Source organism: Hibiscus syriacus, unplaced genomic scaffold (genome assembly GCF_006381635.1).
Source record: "Hibiscus syriacus cultivar Baekdansim isolate YM2019G1 unplaced genomic scaffold, ASM638163v2 tig00116970_pilon, whole genome shotgun sequence".
Classification (NCBI taxonomy): domain Eukaryota; kingdom Viridiplantae; phylum Streptophyta; class Magnoliopsida; order Malvales; family Malvaceae; genus Hibiscus; species Hibiscus syriacus.
The window spans coordinates 525075-548567 of record NW_024063494.1 but is presented as its reverse complement, the minus strand read 5'-3'; the positions used below and the strand labels follow the sequence as shown (position 1 = coordinate 548567).

Here is a 23493-nt window from a genome sequence, read left to right as displayed (position 1 = left end):
CGATTTATGTGGATCATTATTCGGTTGTAGATTACTATTATTAGTGGTTTAACACGAATGAGAAGTCGTTCATACTTTACAGAGAAAGCATGAGGCGAAAACATTTATCGACATCGAGAAAAACGTCCACTGTCACAGTATCATCATCATTTGACTCGTTTATAACAGTTCATCCTCATCTGCAGCACCGAAACCATCACAACAACCGTCGTCTGTATCGATTTATATTTCGTAGTCGTTTCAGATGGGGATGTAACCGTTTCAGATGACACTACAAATGTTTCAGATGCCACCGTAGCTGGGTCAGATGCCACCGCAACCATTTCAGATGCCACCACCGCAGGGTTTTATGACACCTCATGGTGGATATTATAGTTCCATGCTTGTAAATCCAGCGTGGGCTTCATATGCTGTTTATTTGGCGGGTGATGCTTCACCACAGACTCAGACACCTCAAACCTAGTTTTCGCAGCTATCGATGTCAATGTTTTCACAGTTTTCACAGTTTCTATGAGCGGTGAGATAGTTAGTCATACACCTCCAAAGTCTTAATTCTATGGAGGTGCAACATTGTAATTCGTCCCTCATCAGCAAAAAAATGTAGCTTCTACTGTGATGATGACGACGATGAGAATGAGGAAGAATAACAACTTATACAAAGAAACCCTCATTGAAATAGACAACCACCGCCCTGTGAAACACGTTCAATCATCAATAAACTTATTTAGTTTGTAAAGTTTTTATTTAATTTTCTTTATTTATCAGCAAATGTAATGTTTTTATTTAATTATGGACTTTTATTTTTTTGTTAATATTTTTATTATTTAATTATTTGAATTGTATCGTTTGAATTTAATGTTTCTATTTAATTGTTTTTATTATTTAGTTTGTAATGTTTTTACTTAATTTGTGGCATATGTTTGTGTATCAGCGTCTGAATTTTGATTATGAGAATCAACCATCATAGCAACATCGTCATCATTGGACAGTTCGAACGCTATATAAGTTAACGGAAATATTGTGGTTGGAAATATGTACTGAAGTGAGGACAATCTTCTAGTACTTCAAACATGATCATTCCTTGAAATTTTAGTGATCAACTCCTCAAGAGTGATGTTTCTCTTGAAGGATATTCTAACATGATGATTTGAGCGAAGACAACGCCGGTTTCTTCTTCCCGAATTTCTCTATCATAGTAAACAATAGCTAAAATACACCTCATTTTGAGAGTTTGAAAGTTTGAAAGATTGAGAGTCTTATATCTACAAAAACAATAGTTGAAATACGCCTAATTAAATAAATAGTATACGAATTAAAATATAAACTAATGTTAAAAAAATTAAAAAAATCACATTAAATTAAATAACACAATTTAATATTGTTACCGTATCGACAAAATATCTCGAGAGTTGATATTACCTTCCATTTTATAATCTCAAAAAGTAATACCAAATAGTTAGTACCAAAAAATTTGGTCAAATAATTAAATATTAAATAAATATAATATAATAAAAAATAATTTTACCTTTTAAAAACTATAATAAAATTTATTTAGCTTAATAGAAAGAATTGATAGAAGGAAGAATGTGAATGTAATTTTGATGTGATTTGATGTTTGCATTCAGGGGTATTTATAGGAGAGAGATGGATGAGTCGTCGAACCTTGGGTAATAATGGAGTACCCAATAATTTAAGCTGAATAATGGAAGACGTTAATTGTGATCTGCGTCTTCCGCTGCATGTCAAGTTTCCCACGAAGGTACGGATGGTGAATCGCGCTTTTATCGAGTGGCGTTAGCTCAGACGAAAACCCAAGAAAGACGCACATGATGATCTATGTATAATAAATGATGGTTAGATCGATAAAATTTAATTAATGTATGTTTTACAAGTAATTATTGATTCTTTAATTGATTTTTGGGTAAATACGCCAAGTTCATAGTGGAAGTATCATAAAGTCTACCACCAATCCCTTGCTTCCGTTTTTTCATCAAATTAGAGATCCAAGTTTATCTCCCAACAATCTAACCGTCTTTGACATTATCCGTATTTTCTATCATTAATTGTGAAAAAAAATGTTATGTTGAGACTGTAGTTGCTGATGCATTACCCTCGGGAATCTGCCATTGGCTAAACAACGTCTTTTTGTTATTTCGGATTAACTAAATCGACCGCATTTCCTGGAATTTCCAGTTCTAATAACAATATCAGTATATATAACCACATTCTTTCCCTCTGTGCGATTTGCCAGTATTTTATTTTCTTCTTCTTCTTCTAGTTTGAAGAGTAAATAAATAACTTATAAATATTTCCCTGTGATTATGCGATTGCTGACCATTGATTATCTGGTATTTCCTGTAATCTATGATGTTAAGGCTTTCAGTGATTCTGCTATTTGCCAGTATTTGATTTGCCGTTGTTGTTGTTGTTGTTTTTTTTGGGTTAGCCATCTCCCTTGCGACAGTTCTATCTGTTTTTTCTCTTCTTCTGCTAAATTGGGATATCCATCATCAGCAATATGAGCAGCTTTTATTCTGGCGATCCTCGTCCCGACTTCCAAGACGTGGAGGCGGGCCCTTCTAATGACAATGATGACCGCAACACTAACCTTGATCCCGATGTTGATTTCTCTGATCCTTTCGACATTGACCACACCAAGAACGTTCCTCCCCAGGCTCTCAAGCGCTGGAGGGTAATCCCCTTTTTTAACCTCCTTTTTTTTTTTCTATTATCCCTTTCTATTTGCTCCTCTCATTGTAACAGGGAATAGAAGAAAGTGATTTCTATAGGGATTTAGTGATAATTAAATGAATTCCATTTCAATTGTATGTGTAGCCTATTTTTCTTTCTCTCTTGTTATTCACTGCAACTGATGAAGGGGTTATGTAGTAATGGATTGAATTTTCAAGGCAAGCTTGGGATGATCACATTGCATATTTCTATCCCTTATCTGAAAGCTTGCTTGGCTTAACTTCTGAATAGAGAATGCATTAGGTGTTGCTTGCATTTACAGCATGAAACTTGTACTTAAGGTTGCCACGCATTCTTGTTTTAAATGTATATGAGCAGCTGGAATGAACTGAATCATGGGTTAAACATCTGCTGTTTTCTTGTTCTCATGTTGCATTCTGAATCACTCAGTGCACTGAGCAGGTGGTTTACAATGAAGGATGCTTTATGGTCGGTCTTAAAATCGGTTGCTTTACAATTAGGTCTTTAACACTTAAATATCTGGATAATTGCAATCTTATTTAGTCAAAGAAAGCATAATTCTGTGCTACAAAGTTAATCATTGTGCAAATCATTGCAGCAAGTTGTATCTAATCAAATTTACATAAACAGATAGCAAGCATACAACTGACTACTGAAGAAAAATAATAATTATTTTTTTCTGCTATGGTATCTTCTGCTCACTTCTTTTTTAGTATAGAATCTTATTAGCAGGCTAATTTTCATAAATTTACAGGCAATTAAGCTTGAGCTTGGCAACCTATTCTAAGCATGCCATTGAACCATTAAGAGATCAAGGAGTGCAGCGAGGTGCCTTTGTAGCCGATATTAACCTAATGCTTAACCTCTGTTTAACAGGTCAATTTGAAAGAAATAAATTGAAGTCATAATATATCAAATTTTAACCTAGGACGTACTAAGTGAAGCTTCAAGTTGTAATTGTTGTGTTGTCCCTTTGCAGATGACCTTTTGATTATTGTACATCTTCTTAAGAACTCATTAGATGGAGCATATGGACATTTTTCTTAGAAAAATTATTGCCTTTTTGAACAAATATTACTAATTTCATGTAGTTATTATTATTATTATTATTATTATTATTTATAAGAATAGGGCCTCATTAAAAACTCCCTTCATAACCGTCAAGCTGCGAAAGACTCAACGACCATTGGAAGGAGGAAAAGAGTGCCCAAAATTTTATTACTAACACCAAGATAAGATCATTTTAAGTACAAAAGTTCCCCACTAAGTCACCCAAAGCACTCACCCACCTCACCCAACCAAAACACCCCACACTATCCTATTCCCGACTTAGCTAAACTATCTGCTTCCCAATGAAAACATCTCTGAACATGCCTAATCGTCAGATTGTAGTCCATTTCTCGCTTGGCAATTTAACTGTTTTTAGTATGCACTAATAGTTGTCCATCTTAGTCTTTGCATAGGTTGAGGAGTGGGGGACCCTTATTTTTCTTGGAAATTTAACTGTTTTTTTTATTCCCTTTTACAGCAAGCAGCACTTGTGCTAAATGCTTGTCGTCGATTTCGGTATACTCTGGACTTGAGAAAGCAAGAGGAAAAAGAGAAAATGAAGAGTATGATCAGAGCTCATGCACAAGTCATAAGAGTAATGCTGAATATTTTAATTGAAATTTCCACTTAGATATTTTTATCCCAGTAAAGTCTAACTGATGTCTGCATGTTGCTGCAGGCAGCATTGCTTTTCAAATTGGCTGGGGAAAAGCAAATTGGTATTCTTTTTGCAATAATATTTTGCTCCAGTATTTCTCGTAATTCTATATTTGAGGACTTTCTTCGACTAAGTTTTCAATCCAATTTCCAATTTTGGTAAACAGTGGAAATATAGTGGTCAGGATGGAAGATTCCTTCAAAAGAAACCATTGCTCATATTGTTAGAATCCAATAATGGCTTGAGTTAATGCGGATTCCTACTTAACTAATGTACAATCGAATCTAGCTTGACCTAAAGAGGATGGTGAATGTGTTGAGCCATGTTCAAGTCTTTTTATCTTTTCTTGAGCTGGTTGCAAGCCTAATCGAACTTCTGATTTTCATATTTTTAACGCAGTATCCATATATGCAGAAAGCACACATACTCCAGTTCTTATTTTCGGAACCCAAGTTACCGCTCCATTTATAAATCTAATACTTGTAACTTTTTTATATTTCAAAATTATTTTCATGATTTTTTTCTAAATTAAGATCCTTGGAACAGTGAATAAATGAAAATAATTTTTGTAGAGGTTCTTTGGTTAAGAGAGAGGAAGCTTTTGAAACAAGTGAAACGAAATTTTCCGGGATTCGGCAAAGAGGAAGACGAGAGTGGACCTCAAAGCATTGGGCGTAGTGGTCAGTGGTTGTTAGTAAGGTGAAGGAAGCGGAGAGCGGCAGGGTTGAGTAGAGAAATAGGATTGTTACGATACTTAGCATGAATGAGCTAATGTAGCTTTTGATTCTGTTTCTCTTGGTGCTTAAAAATTTAACTTAATCTTGTTTTTTTTCCAAATAGGATCTTATTAAATTCTTTTATTGTTATTTTATTTGTTATGGAAGAGCATTTTACTCAATTCCGAGATAGCTTTGTTTGGTTTACTCATAGATTATTTTATCTTCATGTTATCATGTTTCTGCTATTTCAGTGTCAGGTACACCAGTTGCACTGCCAGATTCTGCTGGTGATTATGCAATTGGACTCGAAAAACTTGCTTCAATGACCCGGGATCATAAGTTATCTGCTCTTGAACAATATGGTGGGGTAAGTTACCTGTTAATGTAATTTTATCCTTTTACTCGGTGTTTCTTATATGGTTGATTGGTGTTATTCATGGTGGATGTCTTCATCAGGTTAAGGGGTTGTCTGATATGTTGAGAACAAATTTAGAGACAGGAATAAACGGGGACGATATTGATTTGTCAAAACGAAAGAATGCATTTGGATCAAACACATATCCACAGAAAAAGGGGCGGAGTTTCTGGGTATGCTATATTTGCTTCTTAGTCATAATTCTTCTTTTATTCTTACCTTTATGGTTAAAATTTATTGCTTACTGGTACTCATACCTATGCTTCTGCTCCGCAGAGGTTCCTTTGGGAGGCATGGCAGGATTTAACCCTTATCATATTGATTGTAGCTGCTGCTGTGTCATTGGTGTTGGGAATAAAGACAGAGGTTTGATTTTTTTTTTGTATTGTATTTATTAATCTTTGTACATTGGATAGTGGTTTCCTTGCTAGGGTGTCAACACTCCCTTATTCTTACGTGTTTGAAAGTTTTAACTAGTATGCTTTTTGGAATGACTTGGCTTTATATTCTATGATATTTTCTAAGAACAAAGAAGTTAATGTAAAGGCGGTAGATGTGCTAAATATCTTTCTGGTATGAGTGATTAAGTGAAGCAGAAGTTTGTAATTTTAAATTTTAAATACTTTTATCTTAGATTTTCTTTATATGATGTTGAGAATGAATTGTGGGTTCCGAATTTTCCATATTTGCAATTATATTTTTTGAAGCATTATTTATATCTGTCTAAGCATGTGTTGATGCTACGGTTTTTAAAAATCACTCTGGCATGTGGATATTGTTACATGTTCTTAAGGTTTGTGTTGATTCTTAGTTCACGGGCTCCAAAGTGAAGAAATCTATATAAATTCTATTTCACAAAAATGAATTATCAAATGTGATATGTACTTTTCTTATACTTGGAATCTATTATTCTATTTACTTTTTGTTCCCCGCTTATTACATTTTGTCAGTCGTCTTTGTTTACCTAGCATGTTTTTTTGTTTGGCTCTTTTTTTAGATCTTGTTTTGTTGCCCTTAGTGGTACTTTCCCCACTTTTCCCTTGTTTATTTGATTGTTTTAATTGACATTCTTTCTAGGGTTTGGAAGAAGGATGGTACGACGGGGGTAGCATTTTCTTAGCTGTTTTTCTTGTTATAATTGTTACAGGTATGAAATTTGATAATTGTTCAAAATAGGATGCACGTAATATTTCAGTCCTCTGTTCCACTGCAGTATTCTGTAATAAAAAATTTCCGAGTTAAATAATATTGGTGCTTTTTAGAGCAAGGTAAATTGTTTTTACTGCAGTATGATTCCTTTCTAACCTTTTTTGTGTTTACTTATTTACTAGCTACCAGTGATTATCGTCAATCTCTTCAGTTTCAAAATCTAAACGAGGAAAAGCGAAATATCCAATTAGAGGTGTGTTCTTGCTATATGGTGACATTTCAATTGTTACCCTTAATTTTTGTTTTTTTGAATATCCATTTAGGTAATGAGAGGTGGTAGAACCGTGAAGATTTCTATATATGATGTTGTTGTTGGTGATGTCGTGCCTTTGAAAATAGGTGATCAGGTGGGTCATTCTGTTTTTTTTCTTCAGGGTATTGATATTGATGTGTACTTGCACTAAATAATATTTGGCGCTTTGGTTAGGTCCCTGCTGATGGAGTATTAGTTTCTGGCCATTCTCTGGCGGTGGATGAGTCTAGCATGACTGGAGAAAGCAAGATTGTAAGTTGCTTATTTTGGCTTATTTTGGTAATACATTTATCTACTGCTCAGGCTTCATTGCATTTACGCATAAGTTTTCTTGTAGGTTAACAAGGATAAAAAAGAACCGTTTTTGATGTCTGGATGCAAAGTAGCAGATGGTGTTGGTACCATGCTGGTAGGTTATATCTCGCCTTTTTTCCCCTTGGTGCTCTTCAGCTCTTGTTATTTATGTTGATGTTCACTGGTTACTTCTTAGTTCTGCATTATGATGTTTGCAATGTGCACTGAACTTTTTGCTCTTCCTTTTTATGGATATTGTGAAGAAACTTGAGGAATGGGTATGTGCTTTTGTTTTGGTGTTTCCCGTCCTTTCTAGTTGCTGTTTGTTCTGTCTATTATATAGTGATAAGTTTTGTATAGCTGGTTCTGATTTGAGCTAATGGTTGTTTTTATCTTTTAACTCAATTATCTTTTATGGTTCAATTCATTATATGATATGATCCTTGTATTGCCAACTAATTTTGATTGTTTTTGCATGTATTATTGCACTTTTTGGTGGATTTAATTTTTGGGTAAAGTACACCAGAGGTCACTGATTTTTTCTCAAATGATCATTTTGATCACTAAACTTTAAAAAATTACAAATGGTCATTAAATTTATCAAACTGTTACAAAATGATCATTAAATTTTATCTAACTGGTACTAAATGGTCATTGACTTTACCGAAATTTTATAACATTGAAGTGACCATTTTGTAACAGTTAGATAATTTTAATGACCATTTTGTAACTTTTGAAAGTTAAATGACTAAAACTATCATTTGAATATAGTTCGGTGACCTCTAGTGTATTTTACCCAATTTACTTTTGTTGATTTTGCAACAAAATGTACAAGTTTTATGGTATGAAGCGCAGAATGCTCTTCTTTTGGTTAGGAATAGAAAATTTTCTTTAATATCTGATTTGGTATACTTGAGATGCGAGACTTGATGGTCCGTGCCTTTATCGCTTTAGTAGGGAGTTTGTCTTGCGAAGCGATAGGCTCTTATGTAGATTCCAATCGTTGTAATCACTTTCTTCAATGTATATTTGATCTTTCCTTAACAATTTGGCAATTTAACCTAGTTTTTACCTTTTCATTTTCAAGCCATTTAAAAGTTGTCTTTCTTAAATCATTTGTAGGTGACTGGTGTTGGAATCAATACTGAGTGGGGATTGTTAATGGCAAGTATCTCAGAAGATACTGGTGAAGAGACCCCCTTGCAGGTTTCACCTTGTGCCATAACGTTCTCTTTCCAGTTTTTTAGATGCAGCTTAAGTATATTATTCATTTTACACTGTAGGTACGCCTAAATGGAGTTGCAACTTTTATAGGCATTGTTGGGCTTTCTGTTGCTGTTGCCGTGCTACTTGTTCTTTTGGTCAGGTATGCAAGAATATATAAATTTCTACTTTCGTGCTAGATGAATTGGATTTGATCTAATGCGTTACTGTTTGATTGGTTTTCTAGATACTTTATTGGACATACAACAAATCCAGATGGAACAAAACAGTTCATCAAAGGGCACACTAAATTTGATGAGGCGTTTAATGATGTTGTTAAAATTTTTACAATTGCAGTAAGTACACCTTATTGAATGGAATACATTTATACTATTACATGCTGGGGAGTAACCTAATATGGTGTCACCAGTGGCACCAATTTGGTGAAATTATCCAAAAAGAACAAAGTAACAGTAAATAGATGAAACTACAGATAAATGTCATTTTTAATTTCCTAAAATTTGAGTCTTATTTTTATTTTTGGTTTTGTTTTTAAAATCTCACATTTCTGCATTCATTAATTGAGGACTTCTTTTTCCTTTCCCCTGTTTTCCTCCTTGCCAAAATCTTGGAATAGTGTTGATTTGTTTAGTTGGAATAACACCCAGAAATATGCAATGGTAAACAAATAAAGACCGTTTAACTCTTTATAAAATGACACACGTCTTATATATATACTATTTTTCCATTCTGTTCCCCCCCCCCCCTTTTGTCTTCCTTTTTGTAGGACCAGGTCTAGTGGTTGATGTATTATTTTGGTGCTGTAACTGGTCATCCTAAGCATGCCTTAACAGTGCCCGACAGGACACAGGCAAACATGCCTGACCCTTGCTTCATTGTGGTGCTGCAAGGGCCGGATTTGGCTGCTTGCTGCTAGGTCTGCCCTCATGGCAGTATGCCTTTGTGGTGTTGCCATTGAGATGTCCCACCACTAATGTGCTTTTAGATGCTGCCAGAGCTAGTAATATCTGTGGCCTTTGCTGCTTGGTATGCAGTGGCCGGCTGCCACAGCTATACAACCATATTTGGTGAATGGTGTTTTTCCCTTTATTTCTTTTTGTAAAATTCTCTGGCCACCAGTGGTGTTTGGCTATTACCACCTGGTATAGTGTTTTGATTCATAATAAGCATGGAAAAGCTAAAATGTGGGACTGGGGTATAGTATTCCAAATATGACCATAATAGACCTGGTGACTAGAATAGTTGTAGCTATGAAGTGAAGAGAAGATAGGAAGGGATATTCCATCTGAAATAGCACTGGAATGGATCCAAACATCAAAACCTCACCCAATAAAACCCAAATCTCACTTGACAAAAACTATGAAAAACCTGAACCAAAATCTAAGCTTGAAAAAAAATAAAAACTTTAAACGATTTGATCCCTAAAATGTGGAACCCTAATTCCACTTGAAGTCTAGATGCATACTGAAATGATAACTAGTATTAAATCTAAAATTAACCTGACTAGCCCGTATTTGATCTCTGACTAAACTGGAAAGAATTAGAACCTAAAATTACCCAAACCCAGAATAACTTATATCCTAAAGTGATCTGAATGTAAAATACCTAACCTGCCACCTCTTGATATTCCCATTGAAAAAAGATGATGCTAATATTTTTGTCCTTGTTTAAGACTAAGCGCAAGATTTCTTAACTATGCGGTTGTTCAGGTTACGATTGTTGTTGTTGCTGTGCCTGAAGGTCTTCCTTTGGCTGTTACCTTGACGTAAGTTTCAAGTCACAGTTTTTTCCCCACTACTCTAACACAATTAACCTCCTTCTGTTGAGTGTACTTTCCTAGACTTTTCCTTCTCATGGTTTCATGGTTTTGTTCTCTACTTGAACTTTTACAGTTTGGCATACTCAATGCGAAAGATGATGGCAGATAAAGCTTTGGCAAGATCATAATTCTACTTTCTAAATGTTTCGCTTCAATGGTTGCTTCTGTATTAAAGTTGTTTGCTTTTAGTTTTTGTCTAACTGGCATAGATATACAGGTGCGTCGGCTTTCAGCATGTGAAACCATGGGCTCCGCAACAACAATTTGCAGTGATAAGACCGGAACATTGACTTTGAATGAGGTTAGTTCTATGCTAAAGAAGATGGATGCTTTTAAATTTGATTAGATATAATGTTTTTGAAGACCAAAAGACTGGGTAGCTTTATGCTGATAGCTATTCTCATATGAGTAGAATCTGATCTTCTATAATCTATTTTCCTTTTTTGGGAAATATTTTCCTTTTGTTTTCACTGCCAATTCTTACTTAAATCCCATCATTGACCTAAACTTGCTAAATTGCATCCCTTGCAGACTAACATAATTTTACTTCAATGACTACAAACACTACATAATTTTGCCTCAATATACCTTTCGTATTTATCTTGGCAATATACCTTGGTCACGCTTAATTTGTAGTGATTTTGGCTACAAAATTTACAAATTCTTCTTTTCATGCCTTTTCTTCATGCTATATTTCTATACCTAGTGCATTGTTTTGCCTCAATAGAATTGCTCTTATTCGGTCAAAAGTAAAAAAAAAACTTGGTTTTTTGAAAGGAGGTCAGCTTTTTGAAATCTGTACAACAGTTTCTATTTTTTTAATTCAGTTGTTTGAAAGCTTTTAGATATCAGTCTGATTAACTTGTATAACAGATGACTGTTGTAGAAGCTGTAGTGGGGAAAAAGAAGGTAATTCCACCTGCTGATTCTTCCCAATTGCCTGCATCAGTTGTATCTCTGCTGAGCGAAGGAGTTGCTCAGAATAGTACTGGGAAGGTTTTTGTGTCTAAGGTACGATTAGTTCCGTTATTAATTAATCTAATTCATTATGCTAAGGTCAAAAGATAAATAATTATTCGTGTATAAAAATATGTGATTTTTTTGTATAACCACTAATATCTGACCCATTGGCCAACTAAGTCGGATTGGGTACCAAAAAGTACAAAGGCCCATTATGGGGCGACTCTTTCAACCCAGCTTTCACAATGCTAAAATTCGAACCCTGGATGCTGAGTTAGGGATATAACACTTCATCCCATTAGTTTTAATTGGTTTTCTTCCTATTACATTATATAGTTTCCTTATTGAAATGTGTTTTGTTCTGTTTTTTTTCCTGTACCCTTCAAGTGATTAGATTCTGGCTTTGCTTAGTTCACATTTCTTGAGTATTAGATTTCCCACTGCTTTTGTGATTTATTGGTTCTAAAGATTTCCTTCTTTATTATTGCTCGTAACTCAGAACATCTTATTGAATTGCTTTATCATTCCAGGATGGTGGTAATACTGAGATTTCTGGATCTCCCACAGAAAAGGCTATACTTTCTTGGGCAGTAATGGTACCCCCTAACTTGTTTCAAATATCTAGATTAGATTTTCTTTTGTTTGTACATGATAATCATTGAAAATTGTGTTGCAGCTAGGAATGAAATATGATACTGTAAGATCAGAATCCAAAATCCTTCATGTTTTCCCTTTCAACTCAGAGAAAAAGCGAGGAGGTGTTGCATTACAACAGGTAGTGGCTTCTGTCTCATTTCTTGATGCTTTTTGACTTTGCTTTTGGTACTTTAATGTAAAGGTTCAAAATGTAATTATAAAAAGTAACTAAACCAATTACATTCTTTGCATGGCTAAAACACTTGATGTATATTTGACACAATTGTGCATGATTATTATGCAGACAGCTACATTTGATGTATATTTGAGCACTTTGAAAGAAGATTCTTGGTTATTTCCCCAATTTTATATTTTTTCCTAGGAAGATGATATTGGTCAAACTTTTAACAAATAGGTTTCTTAAGCGTGAATTTCTAAAAGAAGATTTTCATGCCTACATACCAATTTTAGGTTTCAAATGTATCACAAATAATTTTGGCCCATTTTAACATTAGTTCTTATGGGGGTGAATTCTAATTGCCAATTGAAATCGATGATCTAAAACTTTCATCAAATAATTGGAGCGATAGGTTTTAATTTCACTTTATATTTCATTAGATGCTGGTGGGTTTGAATACTGATGGTAGTTAATATCGTCAACTAGATGGATTCATATCACTATTAACTGCACTGAATCATCAGTGGCCGTATCTTGTGAAGTGACAACATTTTTACTCTAATCTATAGTTGATATTCTTAGCGTCCTATTGGACTGGAGTTAAGGACATGGATGTTATCTGTTATCTAGAACTTGATCAGGTTATTCAGGCTTGTCTTTTGTAGTAATACACTGGTGGATCGGGAATGGAGTTGGCTAAACTTAAGTTGGATTATTATTTGCATTTTGTGAGTTAGATCTGTGGAGGAAGAGGGAGGAGAAGAGGAAAGATAAATTCTTATGAAGAAGGCTAATCTGGCATCCCCACCATCTAACCATGTTGGGCAGAGCTGGTGCAGCTTTCCCCTACCATGCAGATAAAGATAGAAGCTAGTCATGGCTCACTTCCCAGCTGGAACACAAAGTAGGGACAAAGAATAAGAAAGAGGAAAATAGGTTCAACGGATTTGGGTTTTTAGGAAGTAGAAAGTATGAGAAGAAAAAAAGAAAATGGGTTTTGGCCTTTGGGAAGAGAAAAGAAATTTTGGATGGATAATAGGAGTTTTTTCCTTTTATTTTTTTTGCTGAAAGAAAATGAAACATAAAAGAAAGCAAAAGTGAAAAAAAAGAAAACAAATATGAAAAGCTTTAGTACTCTGACCTGTTTCTGATTTCCCTCTTTTCCTTTTTTGAAAAAAGAGTACTATTTTTCGATCTTTTCTTATCAAGTGTTAATAATTTTAAGAAAAAATACCAAATAATTTCTTTTATTGATTTTAGTTTCTTGACAATAAAAATGTCTTTGTTTCTGACAACTAAATGTCATGTTTTCCTACACTTCAGCCTATTTATATGGATCTCTTAGGTGACTTGTGGAGTTTTGGCCAAGGGAAGCTTTGGATTCTTGGCTGCTCTAAGTTGCTCTAAGTTTATAACTTTCCTGTGTATAACGAAGCTTCCTTTCTCAAGTGTTTTTACTAGATGGGAACAGTGTTGAAGTGTTCAGGTTCAGGTTCTTTTTGTAAATTTAGTTAAGCTGTTGCAGAACAATAAAAGAAAGCTTTCTTGCCCAATATTTTGAACTTTCTGGACTACTGATAACAATTATGAACTCGAACAATGACCTTGCCATTGAATTCTTTCTATTTTCTTTACTACAGGTTGATTCTGAAGTCCATATACATTGGAAGGGAGCAGCTGAGATAGTTTTAGCCTCTTGTTCCAGATACATTGATTCAAATGGTTGCCTGCAATCCATCAATGAAGATAAGGTTTGCCATGATGTATATTCATGCACACGTAAGCATGCATGCATGCACTAGAAAAACCTGAATGTTTTTACTATTAATGATATGATACACACTTGGCCTCCAAAATTAGTGACTTTTTGCTGTATTGATAACTATGCGAAAATATTTGCACGGAATATTGTTGTATGAAAACCATGTATAAACCTTGTGAAAATACATTAGGACATAGGTTGTCTCTTACCCAGAAATAAATTGCTTAGTCCGCTAGAAGTCTACGACCTGCTGTATGATTGCAACTGGGACTCTGTTGCCCCTCATGCATCCTCGATACACTTTTTTTTATCTATTTTAACGAGACCTCCAATTCTTATAAAAAAAAATTATTAGTGCTTCAAAAAACTATTTTCTGCTGTAAATTTGTTTCCCATCCTGCCGATTTTTTTTATCAGTTTCACTGCGATTGATATGTTTCAATAACAGCATTGCATATTTTCATGATCTGTTTTTCAGAAAATTATGCAGGGCATCAGGTTCCTATAATCATAATGTATGTGCAATCACTCAATTTCAGTGGATACTTCAAAGTTCATGTTCAACTGCTTTTGTGCAGGAATTTTTTAAGGCTGCTATTGACGAAATGGCTGCGAATAGCTTGCGTTGTGTAGCCCTTGCGTACAGATTATGTGAAAAAGAAAAAGTTCCTACTGATGAAGAGGGCTTTAATGGATGGATCTTACCTGAAGATAACCTTGTTTTGCTTGCTATTGTGGGTATAAAGGTACAGTTTTCAGTTATAATGAACTAAGTTGCAATATATGTGTGTGTGAGTGTGTGTGTCATGTGTGTTTGTTAACTAAGATTAAGATGTATAATTCTGTTAATAAACTTTAAAGATTGGTCCAGTTTTGTCCCACAAAACATGCAATTCTACCCTTTATACAATTAAAGGTAAAGTTAAAAGAAAATAATCAAAATAAAATAAATGCAAGAGAGCCTCACTTAGTCGAGCTTACAAAAAGCATGCCTAGGTTTACTATGTATGCACATGATCAAATGCAATTAACCTGAAAGTGTCTGAGGTACGTTAGTGCTAACATGAAGCACCCTACGTTTAGCTAATATAGTTTTCACTTGCAGGATCCTTGTCGTCCAGGTGTCAAAGATGCTGTGAAAATATGCACGGATGCTGGTGTTAAGGTGATTTTGATGCTTACTAAGATTAGCTTCAAAATTTATTATACCCTTGGTGCCTAGCAATGCTACTACTTATATTGAGTTCATGTGTTAAATGGTCAAGTTTTCCACTCCTTTGATATTTTTCACATTTAATTTTTTAGCTACTTTAATTTTGCACAATTTTTTTTATGAATGATAATACTTTGTGGAAAACTAAATGCACGCCCATATATGTGCATGTAATCGTTAAATCACCTGAAAAACTCTAATTCTAACCATAAAGTTTTGATCTGTAGGTACGTATGGTCACTGGAGATAACATCCAAACGGCAAGAGCAATAGCTTTAGAGTGTGGGATACTCAGTTCTGCCGAAGATGCTACGGAGCCTACCATCATTGAAGGAAAGGTGTTCCGTGACTTTTCTGATAAAGAAAGAGAACAAGTTGCCATGAAAATAACGGTATCTTTTGGCTTTAGCCTTTAATTACCAGATTATATTGCCTTCAGTTCCTGACAACTTTTCTCAAACTAAGCTACATAGTTGATTCAAACATGAAAATGTAGCTAACTAGGGGTGTTCCATAGGTAATGGGGAGATCTTCTCCAAGTGACAAGCTTTTGCTTGTTCAAGCCTTACGTAAAGGCGGGGATGTTGTGGCTGTGACAGGAGATGGTACTAATGATTCTCCTGCACTTCATGAGGTTCGTTTTGGTTTAACTAAGATTTATTTGTTCTCCATTCTCCTTGTAATGATGATTCTATATGATGCACTCATTTATAAATGCAAAAGTTTATGCTTTTCCACACAATTTTGGGGATTCACTAATATTATAGTGCAAAATTGTGTGATCTCCATATCATCAAACATGGAAAATTGTTCTATTGCTTACAACCAGCTATGTGAACTACCATGGACCAATACTTTTTCATTTGAACAGCTTCGTTCCTATATCTAATGAGCCCTTATTATGTATCTGGTACTGCATGGTGACTTTGCCATTTCCATATCTTAATTTGCTCATGTCCCCATTTGTCGCATTTTCTATCCAATGTTGATTGCTTTTTTACTTTCTCTATATTTTAGGCAGATATAGGTTTGTCTATGGGTATTCAAGGGACTGAAGTTGCAAAAGAAAGTTCAGATATCATTATATTGGATGATAATTTTGCTTCAGTTGTGAAGGTTAGTGGATGCATGCTTTCGAATATATATGTTTCTTTCCTCTGTTCCTGTATCTTACTGTTGAATATGAAGAAAGCCTTATATCAAATTTCTGTAAATTGTGGCTTATTATTACGTTCTTAATCTAGGTTGTTCGCTGGGGTCGTTCTGTCTATGCCAATATTCAGAAGTTTATACAATTCCAGCTTACAGTTAATGTTGCAGCTCTTGTAATCAATGTCGTGGCAGCAATATCCTCCGGTGATGTTCCTTTAAATTCAGTGCAGGTATAGCTCTTTTTTTGCTGTTCAATGTCCCTAAATCTCTTCCTATTTAATTTGACTATAGTCAAAAGGTTAGACCTTAGTGAATGTTCTCTAGTTTTTCCACAACAAAAATAAAGTAAAATAAAATTGCTTTAAAAACCCTAATCTATTCTGACTCCTTGCTTATGAAATTTAGTTTTCTTGTTTACTATCTGATGGATGGTTGAAATGCCTCTAATATTAGTACCGTAATATCATCATAGATGGTACAAATAATCTATGGATTTCTTTTATCCTTTGCATCCTTGATGGTTCATGTTTCTAGATGGGTTGTGGGACCATAGTTACCAGGAACGTCCTATTCTGGGGGAATAGAGCATTCCACATAGCTATTAGCTAATTTTGTTGTACGAGGGGGATAAGGCTCATTGGTAGCTATTTTTGTGTCGCAATATGCAGTAAAACATTTCTTGGGCCACCTATACTTTTGATGGTTACACCTAAAGTGGATTAAAAATCCGGACCTTAGTACTTCTTTGTTTAAATCCTTGGTGAGGGATATAGCTACTCGTGTGGAAAGGAAGGGTATTATCACAAGGCATTTTTCGAGAGCTGCAAATTGGGAAGCGGATGAATTAGCAAAAGCTGGTATAGGTTGATTTTTGGGTTTCTGTTGTGGTTAAAGGTGTTATACCTTGGCTGTTCTTTTTAAGGGAGTTATTAGGGTGCGTTATGTATTTCGAGTTATGGATTAAAGATTATGTTGTTAGTAGTTAATCATGAAGGTGTGGAGGTGTATTATTGTTCTCATTAATAAAAGTGAGAGGCTCTCTTTTCCTCCTTCCTATGTCCTTCATGTTATGTTTATAACATGTAGGATATGAAGGGGGTTTTTAATGAGGCCTTATTTTATCAAAATAAAATTAATGTATTGAAGAGGATATAGAAGTGATTTGTTATTATCCTGAAAATTTTAATAAGCTTTTCTTTCTCTTAGTTCATAAATAATCTTTTTAAGTACTTATTCATATCTGGGCTTCTCATGTTTTAGAGATGGGCATTACAGTTTAAAAGCCTGAATAAGATTTATGCCCGTTTTAGGGGGTTAGGCCATGAATTTATGTGGTGATGAAACTTTATAGTTAGTGGAATATGCATGCAGCATAGAATTCAGACTCAGTTTTTTCCCTTGGAGTAAAAAAGTAGGGGAAAAAAACAACTGGTATGATATTTTACTATAATTTTGTCAACATAAGGAACTATGTAAAGTAAAACCTCTTTTGTGATGAGCAAAGTTTGAAAATTTTAATTTGCTTGGTACAGTTACTATGGGTTAACCTGATCATGGACACTCTTGGAGCACTTGCATTGGCTACTGAACCACCAACTGACAACCTTATGCATAGGTCACCAGTTGGCCGAAGGTTTGAACTCCTTCGTTCATGTCAATTTCCATTGTGTACTTTTTTTGGGATTCTAATTTTATGGTATCACTTTTGCTAACATTGATATGGCAACCATCTATAAAATTAATCCAAATTTATTTTTCCATTTTTTGATGGGTAAAACACTAGAGTTTTCTCATTCTTACAAATAATTTTAAACTTTTTCTAAGAAAATATACCAAGGTTTTCAAATTTTAGGAATTTAATTTATCTTTGAAACGTTACCATACTTGTCATTCCAAGACTTTGGATGATTTTACAATATTTCAAGAACAGAAGGCTGAGAAACTAATTATGGGATTAGTTTACAATTTTATTTTGATACTTTTGTTATATTTATGAAGATTGATGACTAAAATATGTATTTCCAGGATATATTTAGTATTTTAAAATTTATTAACCGTGATTCCTTTACCCTATTAGGTTTTGTTTTCTAGCCAAGTTTGTTTTTCGGTGTTCTTGAGTTTCAACTCAAGTTTATTGTCTTATGTTTTCTTGAGTTCAAGTTAAATTTGTTAACTTGGAGTCCTAGTTAAGATTCTATATAAATTAATGTACTTTTCTATAGAGGGGCATAGGCATACACTAAATTTCATCTTATTCTGGTTTTGATGCAATCATCCTTGGGCGTGAGTTGGAGCCCTAGGTGTGATGCTTAGGTTTTTTTCTCGTCTTGGTTGTGTGATGCTTATGTTTTCTCGTCTTGGGCGTGAGTTGGTTTTTTTCTCGTCTCGGTTACTAGTTTTTTTTTTTTTTGTCAAGAAAATTAGGTTATAAGTTAACTTCAAATCCTAGCCCCTAAGCTGTCCTTCATCAGGATATTTTTTTTGGAGGTTGCTGCAGAATTAATCAGGATTGAAGAGGGAGTTCAGTGGGGAGAAAGGGAAGGATCGCAGAGTCACATTGCTTTTAGAAGTCTTTCACCATAACCGGTTGTTCTTATCAACTAGTTTACTCTTCAAGCTCATCTAACAACCATGACCTGGTTTACCTTTTACTAATTTGGAATAGACTGGATCTTTTAATAATTTGAATATTTCTGCAAAGATAAATATTAAATAATAGAAAGGGCTGGTGTACCATTAAATTATCCTTTGGTGTTTAATATAACTGTTTTGTTTCTCAGGGAACCTCTAATTACAAACATCATGTGGAGGAACTTACTCATACAGGTACCTGTTTTCTTGGCCCTTCATACGAGACTAATTATGTTTCCCCTCTTAGCTTTTCACCTGTCATGGTTGCAAGTTTATTTAGTTGAGAGAGTTGTTAACTCATATCACATTCTGGAAGCTTTGCAGTTCCGTCTTCTCTTATCATCTTTTAACATGTCATGTTAGGCTTCATATCAAGTTACTGTCCTCCTCGTGCTCAATTTTCAAGGCTTGACAATTCTTCATTTGAAGGATGACCCTGACAGCGAACATGCTTATAAAGTGAAGAATACTTTGATATTCAATGCATTTGTCATGTGTCAAGTAAGTACTTAATGACAATATGAACTGCTTGGGGCAGTTTTTCGATTTTCTGGTATTATTTTTAAGGCTAATCGCTCATTTAACACCAAAGCTATGGTTAAACTCTCGATCTGGTAGCTAAGGGTCTAATCATTCACAATTTTATTGGCTGTCTTTTACACATAATCCATTTGAATCACTTGGTTAGCTTTTTGGGAAGATAGATGGATGGAATCAAAGTTCTAGCACTTAATTTCAATTTTTTAAACTTGTTAAAGTACCAGATCAAGAATATGACCATAGTTCAAGTACTAAATGTGCAAGTAACCCTTGATTATTTTATGTGAGAAAGTCTACATGAGTGCTGAAGCATATCTATTTGACCCAAAATTGCAACTAGTGTAAAGCATAATTTTAGTCACTGTTCCAAATCACAGCTATTTAATGAGTTTAATGCTAGAAAGCCGGAAGAAATTAACTGCTTCAAAGGAGTGACTAAAAACTACCTCTTTATGGGGATAATTGGATTTACATTAATTCTTCAGGTGATCAATCATATTATCCTCTTTTACCATTGATTCTATCTTGTTTGTAGTGATCGTGATACTAATTCCAAGACTGTCTTAGGTAATCATTATTGAGTTCCTTGGAAAGTTTACCAGCACGGTCAGACTCGATTGGCAGCTATGGCTTGTATCCATCGGCATTGGCTTCATCAGGTAAGCTCTTGCTCTTCTTGTCAAGTATATCCATATTACTCTTGCTAAATTGATGTGAGTTAATTAGATTAGAAACAACAACGTTTATTTACCATTGCAAAAATAGTTGAAATTTGGAAAATAGCTACTAGTTTTTTTTAGCCTTCATTGATGACTGCTATTGTTGTTTTTATTACGTGTTAAAGCTGGCCTCTGGCGATGGTCGGAAAGTTGGTTCCGGTTCCTGAGACTCCGGTCGCTAAGTATTTCAGCAAGCCATTTCGACGGAACAAAGCATCTCGGAATGCATGAACTATTTGGGACGGTAGTTTCTGTTAATTCTTTCCATGCAAAAGGAAATAAAGATCAGGCTTCTAAAGCTTTAGCTTTTGCAATTTGTAAATAAGATCAGGGTTGTGAAAGCCCCGAGGCGGTGGCAGCAAACTATGAAATAATCGCTCGCTTCTGTGGGCTTTCTAAATTGATAATTTAGTGAATTTGACTTCGATGCTATGTTTTGTTTACACTTCCTTTTGTCGTATTAAAGTAGTTGGTTTAACAATGATGTGGAACAATGAACCAGTCAAATCTATTTAGCTGTTACAAAATCAATTGGTTTAACAAAAAAATGTCTTTTAGTTCAATTTCTTACAACCTAGGCGACCAGGAGGAAAGTACTAAGAAAGTGCAACCTTGTTACAATGAATAAATTATAGAAATGGAGTTTTGCAAAGCACATCAAACAACATATTGACTCGAAACCTTTAACATTTATTACCCTATTGGGAAACACAATAATGAACAACCATCTTAACAGATCAACTTTGTATCGAGGGCACTTAACGCCCAACTATGAACACCAAAGTTGGTCTTTCCCTCTACTTGATCAAAAAGACTCAAACTGAGGTAAATGGGAAGACCCCGAACCCTTTTACGAACGCTTCCACAAAAACATGCGTCGAACCAACACCCTTCCGAATGGAGGGCTAGCAGAAACACGAATAAGCCAAGTGGTTCTTCTTGGCAACATAGGGAGAGAGGTAGTTGGTGACGGCGGCAGAGGTACCTGGTATATCAGCTGGAACAAGGATTTGAGGTTCCCCTGAAGCTATTCTTTTTCCAGCCACATTTGCATAAAACAGGCTGGAGATGGCTGGTACGAAGACGTCGCTCTGAGAACATATGTAGAAGTCTATAACCTTCTCAAATTCTGAATCTTCGGATTCAAGGAACTTCCTCTTTTTCTCCTCTGGCAATATGGTTTCCTACATTAGTTCCGGTAACAGAGGTTCAGAATAATAGCAAAGAGTAAAGTTGTGTTTCAAGATTGAGCTACTAGTAATAATCGATTATTTGCAAGCATTAAACATTGTACAAAAATTGCATATTGCTGTATCATAGCAAAAGATTTTAGATAAGAGATGAACTTACCTTTGTGTATGTCTTAGGGAAGATATCCTTCAAGACACTAAGGCTATTATCCCACCTTGATTGAGTCAGGTATATGGTGGTATCTGTATCGAATCCTAACTTCCTCAAAAACAAAGCTATCTCCTCCGCATTATAACAACTTTTTGCCCCGGTGGAGCTACTTCTATGGCAATTCTTATTTTCGAGTATCTTAACCCTCAAGTCCACTGATATAAACTGGCCATCTGATTTGCGACTCAATGTTCTAAGCCGTTCAATCATTGAATCGACTACTTCATGAACCTCTGATTGCAACTCTAAGGTTCCAAACATTCCCAAACATGCAACGGAATCAACACTACTCTTTTGTGCCGTTTTTCTCATGTTCACGGTAGGGAAGTACGTTGCGAGCCTTATGTTGCCCTTTGATCTAAATATCGGTTCTACACTTTCCACAATGTGATCTTCAGTGACCCGGTTAGGAACCTTCACAGCTGCAAGATCCCTGATTGATATCTCATTCGGCAACTCTTTTGCTACTTTGACAATTCCATCCAGGCTTTTCATGAACTTCTCAAAATCATAAATATCTTCAAAGTTTCTGATAGAAGTTCAATTATCTTAGTACCATTCATATTTTCAACTTTTAGATCATCTCAAAGTTAAGTTGCTTAATACTCTTCATAGGAGATCATTAAAATTAGCATGAGCACGAACCTCTCATCACCAGGTTTGCTTCCTCTAATGTCCGGAAGGACCAGAGTTGCCGACAGATACCTTGCTACGACTACAGCATCCGCTATCTGATAAGAACAATCCACCACAGAATGAATAGTAAATGAGATGGGAAAAAAGATAAAGCTTTAAATAGATTAGAGTGCAATAGGTAAGGGACTTCCATATACCTGAGAGACATGGTACTCCGGACCATTTGTCAATGAGAAAGTAACATACCCTTTTGACCGCTCAATCTCACCTGTTAGCCAAGGAAGAACACTATCAGTTAAAGAGAAAAGCATTAAGCATAAATTTGTACCTATGACTGCACATTGATGCCTGTGGAAGATCTGCATACACATATGACAAACTTATATCATTTTTTTTCTGAGAGTTTAACGAACCGAAATCGGTCCTGCTCCAGCACGGCTTTAGCTCTTGGATGTCCTCCATCCAAGGCCCTTTGCTCCTCTTCGAAAGCTTTACGAGGCCATCGTTCATGATAGTATTGGCACTGTCGAATTGAACATCCTGCCTTTCTCCAGGCAGTGTTTCCTACATGACAAGGGCAGAACAAATACCATGTAAGTGAATACGAGGATTGGAGAGAAATCAAACAAAGGTTGAAGACCATGTAAGCAAATCAGGTTTAATTTTTGTTCAAAAGTAACAATTTTCAAGTTAAAACCTTGTGTCTTGTCTTCGTCATGAATTAACAATTATTTGTGATAAAATCTAACAACAATTGTACACAAACAACTACCAAAGACAACATTTTAAAGATCATGGTTATAATAATATTCTCTTTGTTTTTTTTTCTTCTTGAAGTTGCAGATTTGATGCCAAGCAAAGTGTAAAATGAAGAGCAAACTGAAGCAACAGATTCAGATTTACTTTCATACAAAAAAAAAACAATGTAATGAGAAGTGAAGATAAACTGGGACAGAAACATTACTTGAAGAGAATCAAAATGGTCTCTTTTAATCATTTTACCAAGCATCACAAACATAGTGAGAGTGAGTATACCGGCCACTACTTGCCTCAAATCAACTCCCATTTCTTTTCTTTTTTTTCTCTCGCAAAATTCTACGATAACAATGAAAAGAGAAAGACCCAAAGTGGGTGTTTGTTTCCCAATAAATATAGACCCTATAGAAGAGAGATTTGCTTAACAAACAGCAAGTTTAACCAGAGAGAAGGATGGAGAGGGAACTGATAACACGATAAAGCCTTTGTTTTTATGTAGAGAGAAAGCATTTGTTAAGTTAAGTCATAAGTTAAAGAGATGACAGTGTCGATGAGG

The 23493-nt window shown here is 35.1% G+C and overlaps 2 protein-coding genes across 2 annotated transcripts; one reads left to right on the top strand and one right to left on the bottom strand.

Annotated features, from left to right (window-relative positions):
• The first annotated feature begins 2518 nt into the window (after window positions 1–2518).
• LOC120191471 (calcium-transporting ATPase 9, plasma membrane-type-like) lies at window positions 2519–20556 on the top strand. Its single transcript, XM_039194413.1, has 33 exons — window positions 2519–2692; window positions 4241–4357; window positions 4442–4481; window positions 5391–5506; window positions 5596–5727; window positions 5831–5920; window positions 6632–6701; window positions 6886–6956; window positions 7027–7110; window positions 7191–7268; window positions 7354–7425; window positions 8433–8516; window positions 8594–8676; window positions 8761–8869; window positions 10244–10299; window positions 10427–10469; window positions 10571–10654; window positions 11227–11364; window positions 11844–11909; window positions 11990–12088; window positions 13768–13878; window positions 14468–14635; window positions 14995–15054; window positions 15330–15494; window positions 15620–15736; window positions 16120–16218; window positions 16347–16484; window positions 17787–17887; window positions 19035–19080; window positions 19249–19386; window positions 19803–19910; window positions 19993–20084; window positions 20270–20556. The coding sequence occupies exons 1-33, from the start codon at window positions 2519–2521 to the stop codon at window positions 20373–20375; spliced, it is 3255 nt and encodes a 1084-aa protein (XP_039050344.1). The 3' UTR covers window positions 20376–20556.
• A 351-nt stretch (window positions 20557–20907) lies between these two features.
• LOC120191507 (protein MANNAN SYNTHESIS-RELATED 2-like) lies at window positions 20908–23272 on the bottom strand. The gene is made up of 6 exons (XM_039194444.1): window positions 23146–23272; window positions 22595–22745; window positions 22379–22449; window positions 22191–22276; window positions 21495–22074; window positions 20908–21328 (listed from the first exon to the last, which is right to left on the bottom strand). Exons 1-6 carry the CDS (start codon window positions 23245–23247, stop codon window positions 21050–21052), a joined length of 1269 nt encoding a protein of 422 aa, XP_039050375.1. The 5' UTR covers window positions 23248–23272; the 3' UTR covers window positions 20908–21049.
• Window positions 23273–23493: the final 221 nt, after the last annotated feature.

What these genes read in the sequence shown, in the direction of transcription:
- LOC120191507 (XM_039194444.1), bottom strand. Translation starts at nt 23,247, where the DNA reads ATGGGAGTTGATTTGAGGCAAGTAGTGGCCGGTATACTCACTCTCACT. An exon ending in ACCATTTTGATTCTCTTCAA is followed by an intron (nt 22,746 to 23,145) that starts GTAATGTTTCTG and finishes CTTGTCATGTAG; the next exon opens with GAAACACTGCCTGGAGAAAG. An exon ending in AGCAAACCTGGTGATGAGAG is followed by an intron (nt 22,075 to 22,190) that starts GTTCGTGCTCAT and finishes AACTTCTATCAG; the next exon opens with AAACTTTGAAGATATTTATG.
- LOC120191471 (XM_039194413.1), top strand. Translation starts at nt 2,519, where the DNA reads ATGAGCAGCTTTTATTCTGGCGATCCTCGTCCCGACTTCCAAGACGTG. An exon ending in GTGAAGAGACCCCCTTGCAG is followed by an intron (nt 8,517 to 8,593) that starts GTTTCACCTTGT and finishes TTTACACTGTAG; the next exon opens with GTACGCCTAAATGGAGTTGC. An exon ending in AGGTCACCAGTTGGCCGAAG is followed by an intron (nt 17,888 to 19,034) that starts GTTTGAACTCCT and finishes TTTGTTTCTCAG; the next exon opens with GGAACCTCTAATTACAAACA.